The 23,126-nt window shown below is 39.5% G+C and overlaps 1 protein-coding gene across 1 annotated transcript in view; it reads right to left on the bottom strand.

The window, feature by feature from the left end:
• LOC126184989 (dual serine/threonine and tyrosine protein kinase-like) overlaps positions 1 to 23,126 on the bottom strand; it is a 295,254-nt gene that overhangs the window by 151,221 nt on the left and 120,907 nt on the right. Inside the window, exon 5 of the mRNA XM_049927698.1 lies at positions 9,074 to 9,293. Within this exon, the coding sequence (XP_049783655.1) occupies positions 9,074 to 9,293 (220 nt within the window). The remainder of the gene's footprint in view (positions 1 to 9,073; positions 9,294 to 23,126) is intronic.

Raw genomic sequence — 23,126 nt, 5'->3', positions numbered from 1 at the left:
TGTGTGCGAGTGATAACAAATAAATCGCACTGTGGTTGGCATAAATGTTTGACAATGAATACGATCTTGACTTTTGATTTTGGAAAACTTCACCTAGGATCCTGGCTTCTTAATATCAGTGTGATTTAGGTGAGATGGACGCAGCTACCGGGTGACAATATTGAATAAACAAAGCAAGGTAGGTCGAGAACACTGCGCACTATCTACTGGGTGAGGAAATGTTTCAATACCGGTACATTCGGTTGTGACGTGACTTTAAGTGGCACTAATAAATAAGGACATGTCCTGGCACATTACAGAGGATCTAAAAGACGTTGAATACAACACCCAACCTGGACAGATTAACACTTCAATTACTGACAACAATTTGAAAGAAGTAAAGAAAATGGTTCTGGAAAAATCAGCAAATCACCATCAGAGAGGTTGCTAATGATGATGGCATATCCTTTGGCTTATGCCAAACAATTTTTTCAGATGTTTTGGGCATGAAATTTGTAGCAGCAAAGTTGAATTTCAACCAAAAAATGTTGTCACAAAGACATCGCTCAAGAATTGCTGAATAAAGTCGACAATGATACAGAACTTCTAAAGAAGATTATAACAGGTGATGAAACGTAGTTAAAACCAAGGCCCAGTTGTCCCGATGGAAATTGCCTGAAAGAGCAAAGACTGAAAAAATTCAAAAAGTTTGATCATATGCAAAAAGTCTTCTCATGGTTTTCTTTCCTTACAATGGGATATTGAATCATGAGTTCCTGCCTTGTGGTCATATGGTCAATAAGGTATACAACATGGAAGTTAGGCATTGTTTGCATGAAGCAATCCAAAGACAATGAGCAGAATTGTGGCAAAACCACTCTTCGAAATTGCTACACAATAATACTCCCACTCACTCCTCAATGCTTGTTCGAGAATTTTTTGGCAAATAACAAAACTATTATGTTGCCTTAGCCACCGAATTTGCCAGACATGGCCCTCTGCGACTTCTTTCTATCCCTGAGGCTGAAGAGAAACATGAAAGGGCATCATTTTGCCACCACTGATAAGATAAAAACAGAATTGTTGAAGGAGTTGAACACGATAATGAAATGCAAGTTCCAGAAGTGCTTCCAAGATTGGAAAAAGCACTAGCATAAGTGCATTACATCAGAGAGAGACTACTCTAAAGGGGACAAAGTTGACAATGATGAATAAAGATTCTTTAACAAAATAAAAAATTCCCATTACTTTTGGATCACACGTAATATACATAAGGGGCAGTTCCCTATTGTCATAAGCAATGGACCATGGAGAGATTTAATAGTGAGCTGTTATGGCCACTTATTTGTCCTAACTGACTACAGTCACATGATAATTTACTGTCATTGTGCTTGTGTGTATTATACATCGATGTCATCCATTGAATTACATGTGTCCCCTGGCTCACTGAGGTCCAGTACATAGTATGTGGCTCTCATAAACTGACAAATTTTGTACTAGTCTGCTCTGAGAAAGAGAAAGTAAATGCAGTTCCTCATGTTTTGGTAAACCATTGTAAACCAAAGTGGGTATCATCTTTTTGTTAAATAAAAATGGCAATGCCAGTGGACAACGCAGTGAAACACTTCTACCCTTCTCGTTTTACCACAGGATCTATGGTTTACCCTGGCACTAAATGCTACGGACTATTACTACTCGTTCCGTTGTTCATTATTAAAATGACACATGTAGAACGTTTCATTTGATTTCCTGAATAACAAAAAATGTACAATGATATATGAACATTAGTTTATACCGACAAACAGCTAATACAGTTGGAGTACATGAGTATTGTTTTCTACCTTCTTTTCATTCATGCTTAAATGCCATGAACATTTTCATCACTAATAGGAAGTACCCCATTATGATTTTGACACAGTTACATTATTAACAAATCATTTAAACACAAACCACACATTATGCTTTTACTAGAATGCTAGTCCGCAGAGCAGGGTTAAATACACTATGTGATCAAAAGTATCCAAATACATGGCTGAAAACGACTTACAAGTTCGTGGCGCCCTCAGTCAGTAATGTTGGAATTCAATATGGTGTTGCCCCATCCTTAGCCTTGATGACAGCTTCCACTCTCTCAAGCACACATTCAATCAAGTGCTGGAAGGTTTCTTGGAGAATGGCAGCCCATCCTTTATGGCGTGCTGCACTGAGGAGAGGTATCGATGCCGGTCGGTGAGGCCTGGCATGAAGTCAGCATTCCAAAACATCTCAAAGGTGTTCTATAGGATTCCGGTCAGGACTCTGTGCAGGACAGTCCATTAGAGATGTTGTTGTTGTGTAACCACTCTGCCACAGTCCACGCATTATGAACAAGTGCTCAATCGTGTTGAAAGATGGAACTGCCATCCCCGAATTGCTCTTCAACAGTGGGAAGCAAGAAGGTGCTTAAAACATCAATGTAGGCCTGTGCTGTGATAGTGCCATGCAAAACAACAAGGGGTGCAAGGCCCCTACATGAAAAACACGACTACACCATAACCACACCATAACACCAATGCCTCTGAATTTTACTGTTGGCACTACACACACTGGCAGATGATGTTCACCGGGCATTTGCCATACCCACACCCTTCCATCGGATCGCCACATTGTGTACCGTGATTCCTCAGTCCACACGTTTTCCCTCTGTTCTGTTGTCCAAATGTTTACGCTCCTTACACCAAGCGAGGCGAAGTTTGGCATTTGCTGGCGTGACGTGTGGCTTACGACCAGCCGCTTGACCATGAATCCAAGTTTTCTCACCTCCCGCCTAACTGTCATAGTACTTGCAGTGGATGCTGATGCAGTTTGGAATTCCTGAGTGATGGTCTGGATAGTTGTTGTTGTTGTGGTCTTCAGTCCTGAGACTGGTTTGATGCAGCTCTCCATGCTACTCTATCCTGTGCAAGCTTCTTCATCTCCCAATAACTACTGCAACCTACATCCTTCTGAATCTGCTTAGTGTATTCATCTCTTGGTCTCCCTCTATGATTTTTACCCTACACGCTGCCCTCCAATACTAAACTGGTGATCCCTTGATGCCTCAGAACATGTCCTACCAACCAATCCCTTCTTCTAGTCAAGTCGTGCCACAAATCTCTCTTCTCCCCAGATAGATGCCTGCCTATTACACATTACAACTCTCTTCAACTGTCGAGACTGTCAGTCAACAGACGAGGTTGGCCTGTATGCTTTTGTGCTGTATGTGTCCCTTCACGTTTCCACTTCACTATCACATTGGAAACAGTGGACCTAGGGATGTTAAGGAGTGTGGAAATCTCGTGCACAGACATATGACATGAGTGACACCCAATCACTTGACCACATTCGAAGCCCGTGAGTTCCGCAGAGTATCCCATTCTGCTCTCTTACGTTGTTTAATGACTACTGAGGTCACTGTTATGGAGTACCTGGCAGTAGGTGGCAGCACAATGCACCTAATACGAAAAACACATTTTTTGGGCATGTCTGGATACTTTTGGTCATATAGTGTATGTAGAACTTCAACAGAATTGTTGCTCATAAGAAGCAACAACATCACTCCACTACCTTTACTTAGGTAGTCAACATTAGATTGAGTGCAGCATCACTAATGTCATTCAAAGCTGTTAGACAGTGTAACACCACCTCATTCACTGAGCACCCATGCCATTATGATCATGCAGTTATTAGTATCAGTACACCTAAGACAGAGAAAATCCAAAACAACAATAGGAGGTTCACCAACTGAGTGATGGGTAGAGTCTCTACGCACTTCCTCGAGTTTTGCAGTTTGGCAATAATGGAGTTCCAAATAAGCTTCACACTAATGGCTTCTTTAGGCTATCAGAATAATAACATTGGCATTATCAAAGTATCACTAAAACACTACTATCTTCAGCAGTACTCCTGTTTTGAGTGAGTACAACTCTGAAAGTGATGCTAATTTTACTATATAATGGAGGACAGGAAGTCTTTATAGAGGCCTGTGACCATGATTCATTTATACTCAACTATCTGTCTGGATGGGACTTCATTTCCTCATATACGTAACATATTTTAGCAGATTGCCATCATCAGATCAAAAACATAAATGAGGAATCACTATCATGCCAAACAGCGCATAATCATAGCAAGTATATGTGCTCTTATAGTGCTAACAATGACAACTGTTAAAATGTAGCAGTGGTTGTTTGGCATCATGATCCAGTAACATATGGACAGTCTCTGTTAACTCCAGAACCGTCTGCCCATCTGTGCCATCACATTACACCTTGAGAGTTCTCTATGAATATTATGCTAGCCTAGAGGCATCAGTCATACGAAGCCATCAGGGATTAAGTTAATAACACTTTTTGCCGATTGAAAGGCACTGCATAGAAAATCAGCAACACACCCAGCTTGGAGAATCCATTGTTATTTGTGGGTTCTCTCTGTCATAAGCACACTAAAACTTAAAAAACTCTTCAACATAAGTGCTTTTTGCTTTTACTGACAAAATAGGAGCAGCAGTTATATTTGCAATCATTACGAGTAGATGATACTTCTCATTCTTTCCATATTTATACACTGAATGACAGTTTTGCTAACAGATGACTTATTCTAGACATTACTGTCAGTGTTTTGTGTTCTTTGTTTCACATTCTGATGTGAGCAGAAGCTGGAATCAAACCTGCACCACACATATTCGTTTGTTTCATTTCCTTCTTGGCTTTGCGAGCCCACTTTTTCAGTCATTCTGTACAGTTTCCTTAAACAGTACAGTTTGTTGATTTGAATCTATATGGCATTTGTAGCTTATGAAGTCTCTCTGTGGATGTTCACAGTTTTGTCTTTTCATTTGTGTCCTCTATTTTGGGTATGGTGACAATGGCAGTGTTCTTAAGGAAAAGCTTTTTTAAATCTATAATGTTCAAAAGATGTCATGCCTACTCATAATGTTCACAGTATAAACAATGAAGATGCTCCAAAAAAGTGACTCACATCTGATGAATGAGCTTTTCAGTTTTCAGTATGCGTAAGACAAATAATAACAATAACAATAACAATAATAATAATAATAATAATAATAATAATAACTATCAACTACAGGAGTCATACCACACAATATCCACCAGTACATCAATGCAATACAGCTACATCCAAACTTATATATACAACTACAGAAATCCGTAATTACTGATACATGTTCAATTACCCGAAAGTTCCTAAATGCAATATAACATATACCGTACAGTGAAAAGGAAGTGACGCTTGATCAAGGTCCGCGTCACTTTCCATTCTTAACCAGACTTAATGTCTGAGAAAGTAAACAAATAATAATAATAGTGACATTTATTGATGTATGATGTTTAGTTTGTAGTAGGTGCATTTGAGTATTATTAGTAATTATGCTCTAGTCCCAAGACCTAGTCAGAGAAATGGATATAAGACTCGTTAGCTTATATTTTCGGTGTTCTGGCGCAAGATGGACTCACTTCAAAGCCCGCTCAAGAAACACAATGGCTGTGGAAACATTCTTTCTGTTATTCTTTCTGCAGTAGTATAACTGAAACTTGTTTGTCAACTCTGTCACTGAGTCACTTCCTGTATAACACAGAATCATCCTGCTAAATTCACTTGATATTTTCTTCCCACTGAATAATCTGAGTGATTTTCACTTGAGGTGTGACATCACATTATCAGTTTATAGTTTTGAGTCCAAGCAAGTTGTTCCATGCAAAAACTGCAACTAATCTTGTCTTTAACATTGTAATTTATCTCCTCCAGTCACCACTAAGGCAATACAGGAGAGACCAATGCCACAGCAGTTTGCTAGCTCTAAGGTAACGGGATTCAGCTGTAAAGTGAAGGCTACCTCTCAATGAAGGCCAGCATTTTATCTATTCTGTGACAGAGTTATGAGAAGTCAGATCACAAATCAATGATGAAATCTGAAGTCATCTTTCTCATAAGTCTTATAGTTACTTTCAGTAGCCCATAGTGTACGGGCAAAAAACTTAAGATACTGTGCTCTTGGTAACACCTTTTGCTGCCTCTGCCAAAATAATTTTTTATTTTTGTGACTAACAATTTTATTTTGAATAATTTTTTATTTATAAATAATTAATCATTTATTAACTAGCTTTTTAGTGCATCTACCTGAACTACCACATTTTCATACTATTTGAATACAACAAAGGACAGCATGTAAAAACATATCATTTTGAACTGCACAACTGCATAATATCTGACTAATTTGTATCAATTTAGGTATGCTTGTGTTACAGATACTTTATGTTTATTAAAATATACTTTCATTGTAAGGATATCACGGTAAATTTTAATTCATTTCTGTAAGTACAGCAAATATTTTAACAACAGTTCTTCATTAATTTATTGAAAATAACAGTAAACATAAGAGAGAAACTAATCAACAACAATATATTCTCTAGCTTTATATAAGACAACTCAACAATGCTCAGATAGTTCACAAATTCCATGCCTTTAGAGACCTACTAGTTCAGAGTTAAAGATGCTTTCAAGCCAGAAATGAAGTGCATTCTCGTCCGGAAAGGAATTTTCTTGATGGTGGTTCAAAAAGGGGGAGGTAAGGTAAACATCTGCAGGCACAAGGAGAATAATTGTCTGAGGGAATACTTAACAAACACATGTATAACTTATTCTGAGAAATCGGCACAGTGCACGCAGGCATGATTGTGCTGTAGCAGCACTTGATGCAGTTTTGTTGGTCATTTTCCTTACACTGTGACAGAATGGCATCTCGGATATTGGAAGCAAATGCCAGCTGTGATGGACACTTCTGTGGAGAGCAGTTCATAGTGCACAACACACTTTTTTTCTAACAGATGCAAAATATAATCTGTTCACACTGCCCCATGCTCAAAAAGATGTCTTCCGTTAGGGATGAGCTATTAATTTCTTCTTAAGAAGTTAACATACAGCCATCACAGCTCAACACCACTAACAATGTAGCATAGAAATGTTCCAACATGTTTCACATCACGGCTAGTTCTCGCATATATGACCCACAAAGCATGCAAGAAAACTAAATAAGAGGGACATGGATACTCGTTTTACTATCCGTGTCATGAAGATTTCCACAGGAGGTGACAGTGATTCAGAAATCATGGGTCCTAGTTCTCCTACATTCATATTTTCCATGACACTGGCACAGACCATCAGTGAAAACACTATTTTTAACAAAGTAAATTTCAGTGAAATGACAAACAAAATTTATAGCCCTTTAATGGCTCACAGCAGTGGTGTACACTTAAGTGACCTATCCCCTCACCATTCCTCTCCTACTGCGTATTTCACTTCCTTGTCTTCATATCATTCATCTCCTTTGGCTCCCAGTATTTTCCACAGTCTTGTTAACTCCCCCCCCCCCCCCCCCTCCTTCCCTCATTCACATGATTTTTTTTTTTTTCAGTCTTCTGTCTCTCAGTTAAAATGCAGCAGCAAAAAGATTCCATGCTCTGTGAGCTGCAACATTAAAAAGTCTATTTCTTGTTACTTTACTGTCATCGTCGTCTTGGTCTTCTGGAAAGACTGGTTTGGTGCAGCTCTCCCTGTAAGTCTATCCTTGCCAGCCTCTTCAACTCTGCATAACTACAGTATCCTACATCAGTTTACACACACACACTCTTCCTTTTCCACTACCAAACTGGCAATTTCTTGATGCCTCAGGCCATCTCCTATCAACCAATCACTTCTTTTAGTCAAGTTGTACCACAAATTTCTTTTTCTTCCAATTCAGTTCAGTACCTCTTAGTCTGTTATTCGATCTACCCATCTAATCTTCAGCATTTTTCTAGAGAATCACATTTCTATTCTCTTCTTGTCTGAACTGCTTATTGTCGATGTTTCACTACTGTACAGGGTTACACTCAACACAAATACGGTTAGAAAAGACTTTCTACCACTTCAACCGATATTACATCTTAACAAATTCTGCTACTTCAAAAATACTTTTTCTTGCTATTGTTAGTCTGCATTTTATATACTCTCTACATTGGTCATTATCTGTTATTTTGTTGCTCAAATAGCAAAACTCATCTACTACCTTTAGTCTCATTTCCTAATCTAATTCCCTCAGCATCGCCTGATTTAATTCAATTATGTTCCACTTCCCTTGGTTTATTTCTATTGATTTAATCTTATAATCTCTCTTCAAGACATTATCCATTCTGTTCCATTGCACACTGACAGAATTTCGATGTCATTGGCAAATCTCGAAGTTTTATTTCTTCTACATGAACTTTAATTCCGTTTACAAATTCCTCCTTGGGTTCCTTCACAGCTTGTTCAATGTACAGATTGAGTAACATCAGGCATAGACTGCAAGCTTGTCTCACTTCCTTCTCAGCTGCTGCTTCCCTTTCACATTCAACTCTTGTAACTGTAGTCTAGTTTCTATACAATTTGTAAATAACTTTTGTTACCTGCAGTTTATCCCTGCTACCTTCAAAATTTCAAAGAGTGTAGTCTGGTCAACACTGTTAAAAGCTTTCTCTAAATCTACAAATGTTATAAATGTAGGTTTGCCTTCTCCAACCTACTTTATAGGGTAAGTTGTAGGGTCAGTATTGCCTCATGTTTTCCCCACATTTCTCCAGAATTCAAACTTATGTTCCATAAGGTTGGCTTTGACCAGTTTTTCCAGTCTTCTGTAAATAATTCTGTCAATATTTTCCAACAATGACCATCAAACTGATGGTATGTTAGCATTCACATATCAGTACCTGCCTTCCTTGGGGCTGGAATTATTACCTCAATCCTGAAGTTTATGGATATTTTGCCTGTCTTTTACATCTTGCAAAACATGTGGAATAATTTTATCATGACTGACTCTCTAAAGGATCTCAATAATTTGAGGGAATGTCATTTACTTCAGGGGCATCATTTTGACTTTGATCCTTCATTGATCTGTAAAATTATTCTTGCAGTTTCATATCTCCTGCAATTTCGTATCCCCCATCTCATTTTTATCTACTTCCTCATGTGATTAAAAATATTATACATTACCAAGTTTTCAATAAAATGATATTCAAAAAATTTAATATAAAAAACTCACCAATAAGTGATAACTGATGAAACACAACTAAATTCCTGTTTTCCATAGCATCTTCACAAGAGTGACCTATACTATGTGCAGCTGCCTCAAGCATTTTATCAACAGGGGATGATGTGTATCTGCAGCACGAGTTTTCAGGTGTTCTGACTTGTGATGTAATAACAAAACAGAACACTTTCTCACCAAATATTTCCTTCATTTTCTGTAACTCACGAACATGCTGAAACAAAAAGAACAATGTTATTTAGAATAGTGTATGATGATCTGGTACGTAGGTAGGTAGGTAGGTATGAGGGTTAGAGGTGAACATCCTGTAAATGTTGAGGTGGTCATAGAGAGAGCACAGGCATATGCCTACAGTGATTTATGGTAATTTTCTAATCTGAATCAGTATGTTTAGAGGGGAATTTAAAAACCCAGTCCTCTCACATACACGGGTAAGTGCACCATGTCATTTCATTCTGTATTTAGCATTCATCTTTATTAAAATCTGGGATGGAAAATGAATATTAAATATTTTACCTCTATACTACATGATTACAAGCATACAATAATTGCATGGAAAATGTTTTTTTTTTCTAAAACAACAAAGGAAATAGAAAATAAAATAAATTTACACATTTCAGCAGGCCACGACGAATCGAGTGTACCATGGCGGCAGGAAAATATTTAATAATGAAATGTCTGGCAATGCAGAAACACACAGAGTTCATTCCATGTTAAGTCATCCATGCCATCTCACCCATCATCTAATATTTAGATAAAACTTGCCTTATTTGTCCTCCCTATTGAGATAAGTAACCATATCAAATTTTAACATTTCATCTCACTCTGGTTTAGGTTAGGGGCACATAAAATAATAATATTCCCTCAAGAAATGAAAAAAATTTATACGTAAATTTTATCACTTTGTTTTTCAAAAAACGGTTCACCCTTACATCAAATATCACATAAAAGGGAAAGGGATAATCCATTTTTTTGTTCTTCAAATCATTCCTCAAAAGATGGAATATTGATGACATAATAAATGTAATGAATATTTTTTTCCTTTGGTATTTTTTGCTTTTGAAGTGTAGAGAACCCAACATAGAAAAAAAAACATTAGTTTCTAGATATTAATTTTCAAAATGTAAATAAATTTCATGCATAATTGCATGAATCTTTTTCTTTTCTTTCACACTGCTTTCTCCTTATGCTTCCAATACCTTTTTTACTGGGGAAATTTCTAGACTGTTCATCACTATGGTGAAAGTTTGTTACTAAATCAATTGCTTTGGTTTTCAGTTCCCCGTTTCCAGGTTTGGTTCTGCTAACAATCCTTTATTTTAAAAATATTACGCTCTTACTGTGCTGAATATTTAGAATCTTTGAAAATATTTCAAATTTTTTGCGGAGATAAGTTCAGTGGCCTATGGTCAGTCCACAAATGATTTTGTTTCTTCTTAAACTGTTCCTTATTTTATCAACCATGAAGTCCATATCCCATCACAAGGTGTAGCTTGTAAATGTTCTAATTTGTGATGATTTGGGACTATGATTGAGCTACATACAACAGAACATGATGTAACTGTAAAATTTTTGCATCCTTCAGGACCATAGCTGACAATCCATTGGCCCGAATAAGAGGATATTTGCACGGCTCCCATTCCTCACATGCTAGCTATTGTTGAACAGCCTAAAACATCTAGCTATAAGAGCTTACCAGTTTTCAAAGGAATGTACGTGCTCTATTCAGAAAAAAATGTTTCTTTTATAAAATTATGTCTACTGTACATAGTTCTGTTCAAAAAATTGAACTGACTTGTCTTTTAAAAAAATACTGGTGACTGAGCCTGTTTCTTTTATAAGTTTAATCGTTTAAAATCTTTGCTAGGTCATAAGCATATTATTAGAAACCCCTGAAATTTCAATGGTTTACTTTAGATTCTCAAGCAAAAAATTAAATTTTATTATTTCTTACAAAAACAACAGATAAAAGAACAAAATATCCACTAATTTTATTTTTTCAAGAAACATCTCATGCTTTGAGGATCATTTTTGCAAAATAAAACACAAAAATTTAAGTATACATTTTTCTTGTCTTGGTACTTTTCTTAAAGGCATGAGATATTGTTCTACAGTCCTTATAGTATAGAGTATTCAACCTCCAAATTTTCCTGTTTTGAAGATAAATAACAAAAATTCATTTTCAAAATGTTAACATGTGTCACTTTACTTCATCAAAGTGTTGAAACCGATGGACAGTGGAAACATTTAGTGATAAAATGTTAAAATTTTGTATAGCTACTTATCTCAATAGGGAGACCAGATAAGACGAGTTTCATTCAAATCTGAGATGGTGAGAGAAAAAATGCTTTTCTCCTCAGTGAACTGAGAGACTGATATAAACAAAAGTAAGAAAGTGTGCCATAGAGAGGTAAATAAATGTGACAAAGTGGAAAAATTTATGTGCATCCATAAAAGACAACAAAGAAACATTGTCGTAAGCACAGCTACTTGTCGATGGCTTAAGCTAAAACACACACACACCCACCCACCCACCCACCCACCCACACACACACACACACACACACACACACACACACACACACACACACACAACTTGTGCTGGCCACACCTTGCAGTTTATCAGCCCACCATACAGTCCATCTAGCAGCCATCTTACACTGATTAGGACAGTTACTGTCGAGTCTTAATCCTTCGTGCAACTCACAATATGACTGAAGTGTACATCATACGCTTATCAATAAACCATTTTTCTCTGTCCACCTGGTAGTCCATTCATTCCACATGCACCGTACCACTAGCAAAGGTGGTGACAAGGTTGAAGTCTGCCGCTCTCGCCTGCCATCTGGTTGCTGCCATGTTCCAGCTATCTGATGCTGCTTCTGCAGCCCCACACCTTGTGGCCATGTACAGTCCTCTTCCTGAAGATGGCCATGCCCAAACACCAGTTGACCACAAGGCTGCAGTCCCACTTCTGCTACACTGGACCTCATCTGCTGCCAATCAGCCATCCCCTTCTGACCGCGAACCCAATACTGCAGCCATCGCTTTCACCTTTGCCTGAGACACTGCAGCTGTGGCCTGACTACCTCTCGAGGGTGGTGCGCCATGGCAGCCTGGTGACGGGGTCCCACATTTGTAACATTCCATTTTTAGGTAATTTGGACAGAACTACTTCTGCTCCCAGGTAGACAGTGCAACTCAGAGTGCTTTTTCCAGGGTCAACCCACTCCCACCAATACTGCTGCAGCTTCCCACTTCTGGTACAAGATCCTTCAATTCACTATTTCCTGTGCTTGAAGCTGCACTTTCTCACACATGTACCTGTCAACTCCCATCATTGAGCTTTCATTTCTGATGCTACCATATCCAACATTCCATTCCAACACTGACATGTGATCTCAACAGTTGGGCCTTTCCCTTTACGATGTCCCACTCCTGCTTATTCCTTTCTTGCCATTTTCAGTGCACATCCGCACACTCCACCATCGAGGGTGTCGATACTGACGTGCCGGGACACCTTGCTGGTGCTGCCACATTGTCAGACTCCCTTTTATATCTGCTTTCACACCCCTGTGCAGTCTTCGGGCATCACATTAGTGCCCTGTGAGAAGCCTTCTCACTCCTCCACAGTAACTGCCAGTCCTTCAAATTTCTTCACGCCGTCACATACCACAGTACTCTAGCCCCACAAGCCTGCGGTCCACCTTTCAGGCACCAAATATTTCTTCCAATTGCCATTCAAAGGGCTTTCACATGCAATTCCATCCTTTGGACACATTGTTTCTTCTTCCACATTTACACCCCAAGGCACAAAACATTTCCTTAGATTTCCTTCCATTCTCTTCACAGGTGTTTTTGCACACCTGGCCACCCTCCAGGCAAACTGTCTTCCAATTTCTGCACTTCTGTATGCACTCCAGCCGCACCCTTATGTGCATGCACATCCTTAGGTGTGCATGTGTGTACTCTTCCGTTCCACACTGCTCTTCCTCTACACTGGTATCACTCTCCTTACTATGCAGTACTTCACATGCCTCTCTACCATGAGGGGGCGATGTTATTATGTGGCTCTCCTGTAAAGGTCCCACTCCTGTCCATGCAGTTCAGCTGCTCTTCGCTCTGTGGTCGCACCTATCATGTTCCACATTCCTGCTTCTAGGCTCCTGCACTACCACCTTCCCAGGCCCCTTCTATGAAGGGGGCCTCTTCCACTATTCAATTTTCACTTTCACTGGCTCTAGATCATTCGATCCTGCTCTGACGAACTATCCTGCACGTGTTGTTCTGTGCACTCAAGCCGCAGAAATTTTCCACCCTCATCCTCTCCACTGTTTGCAGCCATATTTTGATCGTCCAAACCTCGATGGACACAGCCACACAACCTCTGGTCCCATATTCCAGGGACAAGGTCGCAGAAACAATGAGCTACCCATGCCCTTGAACATACCATGTCATTCAGGGGAGGTGCCGCTCCCATGTGGATGCACATCGGCACCACGCTTTTCGGCAGTACTGGATGGGTATCAGCATTTCTCTCTCTCTCTCTCTCTCTCTCTCTCTCTCTCTCTCTCTCTCTCTCTCTCCAAGGGAGGAAAGGGATGCCAAATCCTCAGCCAACACCAAGACAGCTTTAACGTCTCTCTTCCCTATGGCAGAAGAGGATGTAGGATCTTCAGCTACCACCAAGATGGCATTGCCATCTCTTCCTAAGGAAGAAATGATGTCATATACACGGCCACTCATCAACTGCTTAGAGCCTTAGACTACACGACACACAGTCACGCCCAGTGGGTGACCGAGCTTCAGGCATTCTCTGCCGTAATCAGCACAAGCTCCTGCAAGTCAAACACCAATCAGGACTCATCTCACATGTTAATGAACTTTCCGACCACCAAAAAGGCAGAGTTTTTGACCACAGTATCTCTGATAGCAGCCACAGGATGTGCCTGGTGCACTGCCAGCAGAGCATGCATTCACAACTGTGGCAATGCTATCATTAGTACTATTTTGCCTCCATGATGTAACGTGCCTGCGAGCAGGCTGTGCCGTATCCGTGTGCTGTGACACTATTTGTGCCAATGGATCAGAAGTCCATATCAAGACTGCAGTCTGAGCTTATGCTGACCATACCAATGGTTCCACAATCAGAGTCACCCAATGAAGTGTTTATCCTCTCAGCCACACTCATACTCCAAGCCCTAGCGCCAGCCACATCCAGCAGCACATCAGTCAGAGCATGAACACAGCCCACCACACCATCCATCCAGCAGCACCCACACACTGACTCTGACACTGACCCTGACCAAGATCAAAGTGTACATAATTATATTATCAATAAACCATCATTCTATGTCCACCTGTGACCCTGTTCATTCCAGGGATAGAAATGTTAAATATAAGGTGTTATACACTAGCATTATTTTTGTGTAGAGTGAACATGGAAAATGGAGGAGTTTTGACAAGCAGTTTCTGCGTACATCAGAACCTAGACGCACATGCTTATTAGTTGTTACTGCAGAATACTTCTCCTGCAATTTTAACAGTCTACAGATTCCCTCTAGGGAACTTTCAACTATTTATCAGAAATCTAGATGCATTACTGAGGTACCAGTCAGACAAGAAAAAACAGTTGGTAGTTCGTGGAGATTTTAATGAATATTTCTTGAAAGTTATGGACAGGAAAAATGAACCAGAATCACTATTTGGGTGTTTCAATCTAATTTCAGGGGCTAATTTTCCAACTTGTGTGCAACAAGACAGTAGGGCCCTTGTGCGACAAGATAGTAGTACCCTGATAAAATTTTTATAGACAGTGTCCAGGTTCAAACAATGTGTACCCGATTGTTAATGGACTATCTAATCATGATGCACAATTAATGGAAATAAAAAAATACACCTTACACTCCTGAGGCAGATTCATACAGAGCAGTGGAGCTTATAAATGAGAACAGGATACAATGGTTTAAGAGTAAGTTAAAAGAGGTGGTATGGGGTGACATATATACAGAAATTGATTATAATGTCAAATTCAATTTCTTCCACAGCAAAACTGTTTCAATATTTGAAAGTAGCTTTACTAAGAAGTTATCCAGAAAATCCATTAAAAAGTAAACCATGGATAACTAAGGAAATTAAAAGCTTACGTACGAGGAAGAGGGAAATTTGTATACAGGTCATGATAAGACAAGATACAACATTTCACGGATACTACAAAAAATACTGTAATATTTTAAGAAAAGTCATTCAAATGTCAAAATGTATGCACATCCTCATATAAATTAATAATGCAGATAATAAGATTAAAACTACGTGGAATATTGCCAATGGGGGACAGGTCAGCCAGTCAGTGACCAAGATATCATAATAATTAAACTAAATGATGATTATGTGACCAATAATTTACAAGCTGCATATACTTTTAACAGTCACTTTCTAAATCTAGCAGCAAATGGTTCAGTTAAAGTGGCAAAAGAATATATGAAAAATATCATTCCACAAAACTTTAAGCAACTAAAAGTAGTACCAACGTCCTTCACTGAAATTAACAGAATTATAAACATCCTAAAAAACAAATGCTCACATGGTGTTGATAGAATTTCAAATCGAATTCCAAGTTGTTTTAACTTAATACGCTATGTCCTTAGTTGTATATGTAATCCATTACTCGCAAAGGGAATTTTTCCCGACAGGTTAAAATACGCAATTGTTACACATCTTTAAATGAAATGAGACTAGAAAGACTTAAATAATTATTGTCCAATTTCCTTACTGACATCTTTTTCCAAAATATTTGAAAAAGTATTGTAATCAAGAATAGTCTCACTTACAATTTATTGGGCTGGTGCATAAGTTGACACTGTTGTTTTTCCACAAGTTTGATAAAAACAACAGATACACATAACAGAGACATTAGTTATCAATAATATGTTCTCCATCACTATTTACAACAGTCTGCCAGCACTGGGCTGACTTTTCAATTCCACAATTGTAGAAATCATGTGGTTTTGAGGCGAAGAACTCATCAAGCCATTTTCAAAGGGCATTTTCATCTGGAGAGGAAGTTCCTTGAAAGTTTTTCAATAGAGAGCAGAAAAGGTGCAAATATGAGAGTGCAAGATCAGGTCAATATGGTGAGCACAGAGTGACTTCCCAACACAGCTTCCGTATAGCATTTTTTGTCAGTCTAGCAAAATGCAGCTGAGCATTATCGCAGAGTAGAATTCACTCCATGCAGTCCTCCTAGTCGTCATTCTTGGATTGCTGCAAAACATCCCAGCTGTTGACAATAAATGTCAGCAGTGATGGTTATGCCTCGGGGAAGCAATTCGTAGTACACCAAACCACCGCTGTTCCAACAGATGCATAACATTATATTTGTGGATGCACACAGGACTTTGTGCGGGGAACTGTTGCTTTGTTTGGGCTCAACCACAACTCCTTTCTTTTCCTCATGTTAGCCTAAAGACATTGTTTTTTGCCACCACTAACGATACAGGATAGGTATGGTCAGTGCTGCTCACAAGCCAACTGACGACGAGCAAGCAGAGATGCACACGTGGCCATACACTGATTTTTGTGATTTTGGCTTATATTGAACTTTCCTCATGGCATGCAAATGTCACACAATAGTGGAATGATCACAGTTTATCACATTTGTCAGTTCTCGAGTACACTGACACACATCATTGGTGATTAATGTGTTCAAACAATCTTCATCAAATCTCGAAGGTCTTCCTGAACATGGAAAGTCACTAATGTCAAAACAATCCTCCTTAAAATGAGAGAACCATTTTCTTTCTGTGGTCTGTCCATGGCATTATCCCCATACATGGCACAAAGGTTTCTCACTGCCTCCACTGCTGTAACCCCTCTACTGAACTCAGAATGAAGAATCTGTTGGAAATATTCTGATTTCTCAACTTGGCACTACGTTTTCTAGCATCCACAGCTCTGCTCACTACATCCAGATGTCAAAATGACAATATGTAAGCTCAAATAGCAACAGCAAACTACAAATAAACATGAACAATCAATAAATAAACCCACAGCAACAGGAATATCAACATGCAAAACAAAAATGTTATGAACTTATGCACCAACTGCATCACAGTTTGTATTCCAAATGGGTAGTTCAACTGAGAATGCTGTTCATTGCCATTTCCAAGGTGTTCGTGTAGATCTTTCATGGAATTGACGGCTTATACACAACTGGTTTAAATCATACTGTACAAACAGAATGTAAAAAGTTGTGCTGAATAATTCAGACAATGTTGGAAAGGTAGAAAATTTTAGCAATGGAAGAAATTTCAAAGGGAGTCACACAGTGTTCAATTTTTGATCCACTCTTGGTATACCTCTTGCTGGATTGCACAAGGCACACCACTTGCAAATTTTTTTCATCCCATGTATCACTGCAAATCTTTGTCCTTTCAACAAGGTTTTCAACTTTGGAAATAAAAAAAATTCCACAGGGATCAGGTCTAGATGGTATGGAAGATGAGGCAGCACAGTGATTTTGATTTTTGTGCATTAGTCACACACCAACAGTGATGAATGTGCAGGTGTGTTATCATAATGCAAGAGCCATAAATTGTCTCACCACATTTCAGGCCGTTTCCTTCTCACATTTTCTTGCAGGTGCTGCAACAGGTCCTGACAGTACCATTGATTAACAATTTGTCCCTGTGGCATGAATTCTTGATGAACTGATTCCTCCAAAGTCAAAGGAAAGTATCAGAACAGTTTTGTCATTTGACCTGACCTGAGGAGCTTTTTTTCTCTTGGAGAACCTTCCCGGCCCATTGTGAAGATTGAACCTTGGTCTCAATGTCATAACCACAGACCCACATCTCATCAACAGTTATGAGTCTCTTAAGAAACATCTCATTCTCATTTGCATGATCCAAAAGCTCTTCACAGATTATGAGGTGAAAGTTTTACTGGTCTTGACTCAAGGACCATGGGACGAACTTGGTGGCAACACGATGCATTCCAAGATGCTGTATCAGGATTTCATGACACGATCCAACTGAAATATAACATTCATCTGAAATCTCTCAGACAAGTAGTCTTTGATTGGCACACACAGTTTTGTTGACATTCCCGACAAGTGCTGCTGGTAGACATCAAAGAGTTTCCTGAACGAGGCTCATCCTTAACTTCTGTCAGGCCATTTTTAAGCCATTTGAATCAGTCTTAATGCCGAGTACAGCTTAAGCACTCATCACTGTAGGCTTTCTGCATATTTGGTGTGTCTCTGTAAGGGTTTTCTTGAGTTTCACGCAAAATTTAATGCAGACACATTGCTCCTCCAACTCTGCCATCTCAAAATTCACAAACTGTGTGACACAAAGTTCTTCTTGATACACCACTGAACAATGACTAACAGACATACAACAATGAAACTTCCAGCAGTTACACATTAAACACATGCGTGTGCACAGATGCCAACCACATTATACTCCAACACACCACTGGCTGGAAATTAAGAATGTCCCAGAAGTTTTTGAACAGACCTTGTACAGTTGCTAGTCTTGGAAACAAACAAATCAACATCTTGGAATATTTTGCATATTTCCACTCAGTAATGTCCTTTGGAATATTTTTCTGTGGTATCAAAGCACTGAAAATGAAGTACTGATTGTACAAAAGTGAAAATTAAGAATAATACATGATGTTTGCCTGTGGTTGTCATGTAGGTATATCTTCAAAGAGTTGGCCATTTTAACTGCACTATCACAATACATATATTTGATAATTAAATTCACCATAAATAATTCATCACAATTTGAGGAAAACAGTGATGTCCATACGTACAACACGAGAGGAAAAAATGACCTTTGCCACCCATTATTAAAGCTGTCAGTGGCTCACAAAGGAGCTCAATACACAGTACCAAAAATTTTGATCATTTACCAGTACCATAAAATGTCTGGCAGGTAGCAAAGCAAGTATTAAATCTAACCTAAAATCATTTTTCCTGGACGACACTTCCTATTCCATAGACTAATTTCTATTTAAAGAATGGGAGCCTGTAAAAAAATTTAAAAAACTTAGTTTTAAATGTAGCATGGTCAGTAGGACTAAAATGATATTGTCATTAATGTTAACACTTATTACATATGCATGTCCTGTAAACTGACTCATTCCACCTCATTTCAATAAAAGAATTGCTCAAATGGTCTAGGAACATGTAACTAACTAACATGCATCTTACCACTGGACACCAAAGAAACTATTTGATAATGCACAAAAAATTGATCACAGAAAGTAAATCAATTAAAAACTTGATATCAACAGCGTCAGCTATGAGAATGTTACAGAGCATGGAGAGGACATCAAACTGCAGTACTCAGTTCCATACTTCACAATGTGATTATTTCTCCGTTCAACGGCACTAGTGAGAACTTTCTTTGCAGATTTTCTTTTTTTTTTAACATTACAAATCTTGAAAAAGGTTGGCAAATGGAAAAGTGCATCCTTAGCAGCTTATCTATTGGTATCAAATAATGGAAGGATATAATTAGTCAATCAGGTCCTCCACTGCTTAACTGTATTTTTAATGTGTATGATGCAAGTTTAAACTATTGTGCCGCAATGTGGGGAAAAGAACAAAACTAGGCAGAATATTTAGACATTCACTTTTGATGGTAAACATCAATTTTGAGATTATGGTATTTGTAGCCTGAAATAAACTTTGGAGCACTAAGAGACGCTGTGTTTCAGACATGCTGTCTTGCAGAATTCCAAAATTCAATATATATAGCTGAACAATTATCGACAGGTTTCTAGACAGGATGCACTGTTCAATGGTTGTACAGATGTTGCATTAAGTTACAGCACAGTGTCCTGGGCATTACAATAATTTTGTAAGCAACAGTAGCAACTTAATTATGTGTAAGCTTAGTTAACAGCTGCACATCTGTTCAAAAATTTTAGATAATTTGAACCCACTGACCAATACACTAGCCACACAAGACTATAATTACAAGTGAAAAATAAATGAAATTATGGTGAAAGGAACTAAACACAGTGGAGACATCCCTTAGCGACACGAACTGTAGAAGTGCTGCATGTGCAAACAGGCTCTACCCTGAATTTTTGGTGCACATTGCTCCTACAAAGCAAAAGTGGCTAATTCGCCTTTCGATGAAATTCTTTGCACAGGAACATCACCAACAAAACTTAAGTGAGCTGAAGTTATTGGTAACAATCTACCAGAGAAAGAAGGAACAGCTGCAGAACACTTTTGCCAGTATTTCTACTTAGCTCTGTTAACAAATTATTGGAAAGAAAGATCTTAGACCAAACACAAGACCAAATTAATTCTGTGGTACCAGAAGAACAAACTGGATAGAAAATGCTGTGCACAAATGCTCTCCTTGACTACTCACACAGAAAGTGGCTACCAGGAGAAACTCAAGACAAAGGTAGTTTCCACTGAACTTTCAGCAGCTTATGACATGGTGTGGTGCAAGGGTAAACACCAAAATTTCTGAAAACAGTATCCTGTAAAGCTCTAGGCAACCTTTTAAGCAACATGTTGAGCACTTGGCAGCTTAAAGTAAACCAAGGTGAAAAGATGTGCAGATGGCATGTACTCAGTGATGGCTTGCCTCAACACACTGTTCTTACTCTACTGCTGCTGAACTTGACTTGCCAGAATTTCCAGAATGGAGATGACCTTGCAATTTCAAATCAAAGTGCAAGTGCAATGGACATTAGCTGGGCCACCAATAACAAAAAGTTTAATAGACATCAGTTGGGCCTTCAATAATATAAACAAGAGGAGAGAAACAGGTAAGGAACTGACAATCACCAGGGCTCTGCATGTGACAGAAGTCACCCCCTATAAACATCCTACCCCTGCTGCAGTGTAGTCAAGGTATTTAAGTGCATCCGTGACTCACCTGTCAGTATTTGAGGCAAGTAATTCTGGAAGCCATGTTACGCATGGAGAAATAGAAGAAGGGAGCATTCCACTATGATATGAGCTACTGCCTGTAAGGCTCCACAACTACAATGTGGGGGGTGGCTCATTACTTAAAATGAAACTATGGGTTAGCCTGGTATGACCAATGTGGAGGTGATATAGGTTGGTGGATTCCTTATGGGAGGAGCAGAAGGAAGAGTGCCAAGCAGCAGTAATCTCCTTGATAGTGCAGAGTTTATTGGAGAGAACAGTAGCCAACCAGGTGTCATTCCACCTCCAAGTGGCAGAGGTCTTATTTGCACCCATATATCTGCACCTGGTAGTAGCAAAGTGAATGATGGTCGAGTAATCGCTCATCTAGCAAAATGGTTGGTCAGTTCATTCCCTGGGATACCCACCAACTTGGGACAAACCGAAAGACAACTGAGCAGTCAGTATGACTAAGTTCAGTGAGAATGTCATGAATAGCAGACACAACAGTGTGATAAGAGTAACATCAATCAATAGCCTGACGACTTCACACTGAATCACTATACATTAAAACATGGTCTAGGGAGGCCCATTCAATAAAGTGTTGGGCTCTTGTTAACAGCTGTCAGCTCTGGTATAAGAACCCTACGAGTCCCTGGCAACAAATTGAGTTCCTGACCAACAGGGAATGTAAAAGCATATCCTGCCTTACCCATGGTTTTAGAACTGTCAATGTAGAAGATGGTAGCACCCTGACTGTTGAAGAACCAAACATATCAAAAGCCGAAAGGTCACGAGGACAACAGACTTTAAAATCTTGAAATAAATCGGTCCTAATTCAAGGATTGGGCACCAATGAATGGGGTGAGTGTAAAAGAGTGGGGAGGGGGGAGGGAGAGATTCTGGCAGAGGACTACCAACTCATAATCCCAACAGGGGGTAGGTATCAGGACGCTGAAGGACATTGATACCCTTCTTATGCAAAATGAAAGGGATACATTGGATGTTCAGGGAATTGTGGAATGGACATTCCATAGCAGTGTGCTCCCTGCCGCCGTTGGATAAGCAGCTGCAGCAGCAAGTCGTATACTCCTAGCTCACTCATTTGTTACATAGTTTAATTCTTAATTTCTTTGCGTGTTTTTGTTACTTGCATTGTTTAATTCATAAATTTCTGGCGTATTATAGTATTTGAGAGTTGTAGCATCGCGTTTTAGTACCTGAATTGTGTAAATTCGCGTAGTCGTCTGTCTTATGTTTTTGTTTTGAACGGCCAGTGTCGGTTGGTCACAGTCAGTGTGCTCCCTGCCGCCGTTGGATAAGCAGCTGCAGCAGCAAGTCGTATACTCCTAGCTCACTCATTTGTTACATAGTTTAATTCTTAATTTATTTGCGTGTTTTTGGTACTTGCATTGTTAAATTCATAAATTTCGGGCGTATTATAGTATTTGAGAGTTGTAGCATCGCGTTTTAGTACCTGAATAGTGTAAATTCACGTAGTCTCCTTCCGCCGCCGAGCAGTGTGTCAGCAGTGCACAAGTTACTGCATTTACTAGGCAATCTCGTATTTTAATAACCGTTTAAATTTTGTGTCGATTTGTTTGCGCTCTCTGTAGATTAGTTCAGACGTTCTTTGCACAAGTTTTTAGCATGGATAGGGACTGCAACTGCTGTGTTCGGATGCAGGCTGAGTTGGCATCCCTTCGCTCGCAGCTTCAGGCAGTGTTGGCTTCGGTCACACAGCTTGAGGCTGTTGCCAATGGGCATCACTGTGGGGGTCCGGATGGGGGTTTGTCGGGGACGGCCAGCTCGTCCCACGCATCCCCCGATCGGGCTACGACTGTAGTTGCCCGGGATACTGCCCGCATTGAGGCTGACCCCTCACCTGTGGTAGAGTGGGAGGTCGTCTCAACGTGTGGCAGGGGGCGAAAGACATTCCGGAGGGCTGAACGGCAGGCCTCTCCAGTTTGTCTGACGAACCGGTTTCAGGCTCTGTCTCTGGCTGATACTCAGGCTGATACTGATCTTCGGCCTGACATGGCTGCCTGTCCTGTTCCAGAGGTTGCCCGTCAGTCTGCAAGATCTGGGCGGTCGCAGAGGGTGGGCTTACTCGTAGTTGGGAGCTCCAACGTCAGGCGCGTA

This window comes from Schistocerca cancellata, chromosome 4, assembly GCF_023864275.1.
Source record: "Schistocerca cancellata isolate TAMUIC-IGC-003103 chromosome 4, iqSchCanc2.1, whole genome shotgun sequence".
NCBI lineage: Eukaryota > Metazoa > Arthropoda > Insecta > Orthoptera > Acrididae > Schistocerca > Schistocerca cancellata.
The sequence above is the reverse complement of the archived record's forward strand: the minus strand, read 5'-3'. Positions and strand labels throughout refer to the sequence as shown.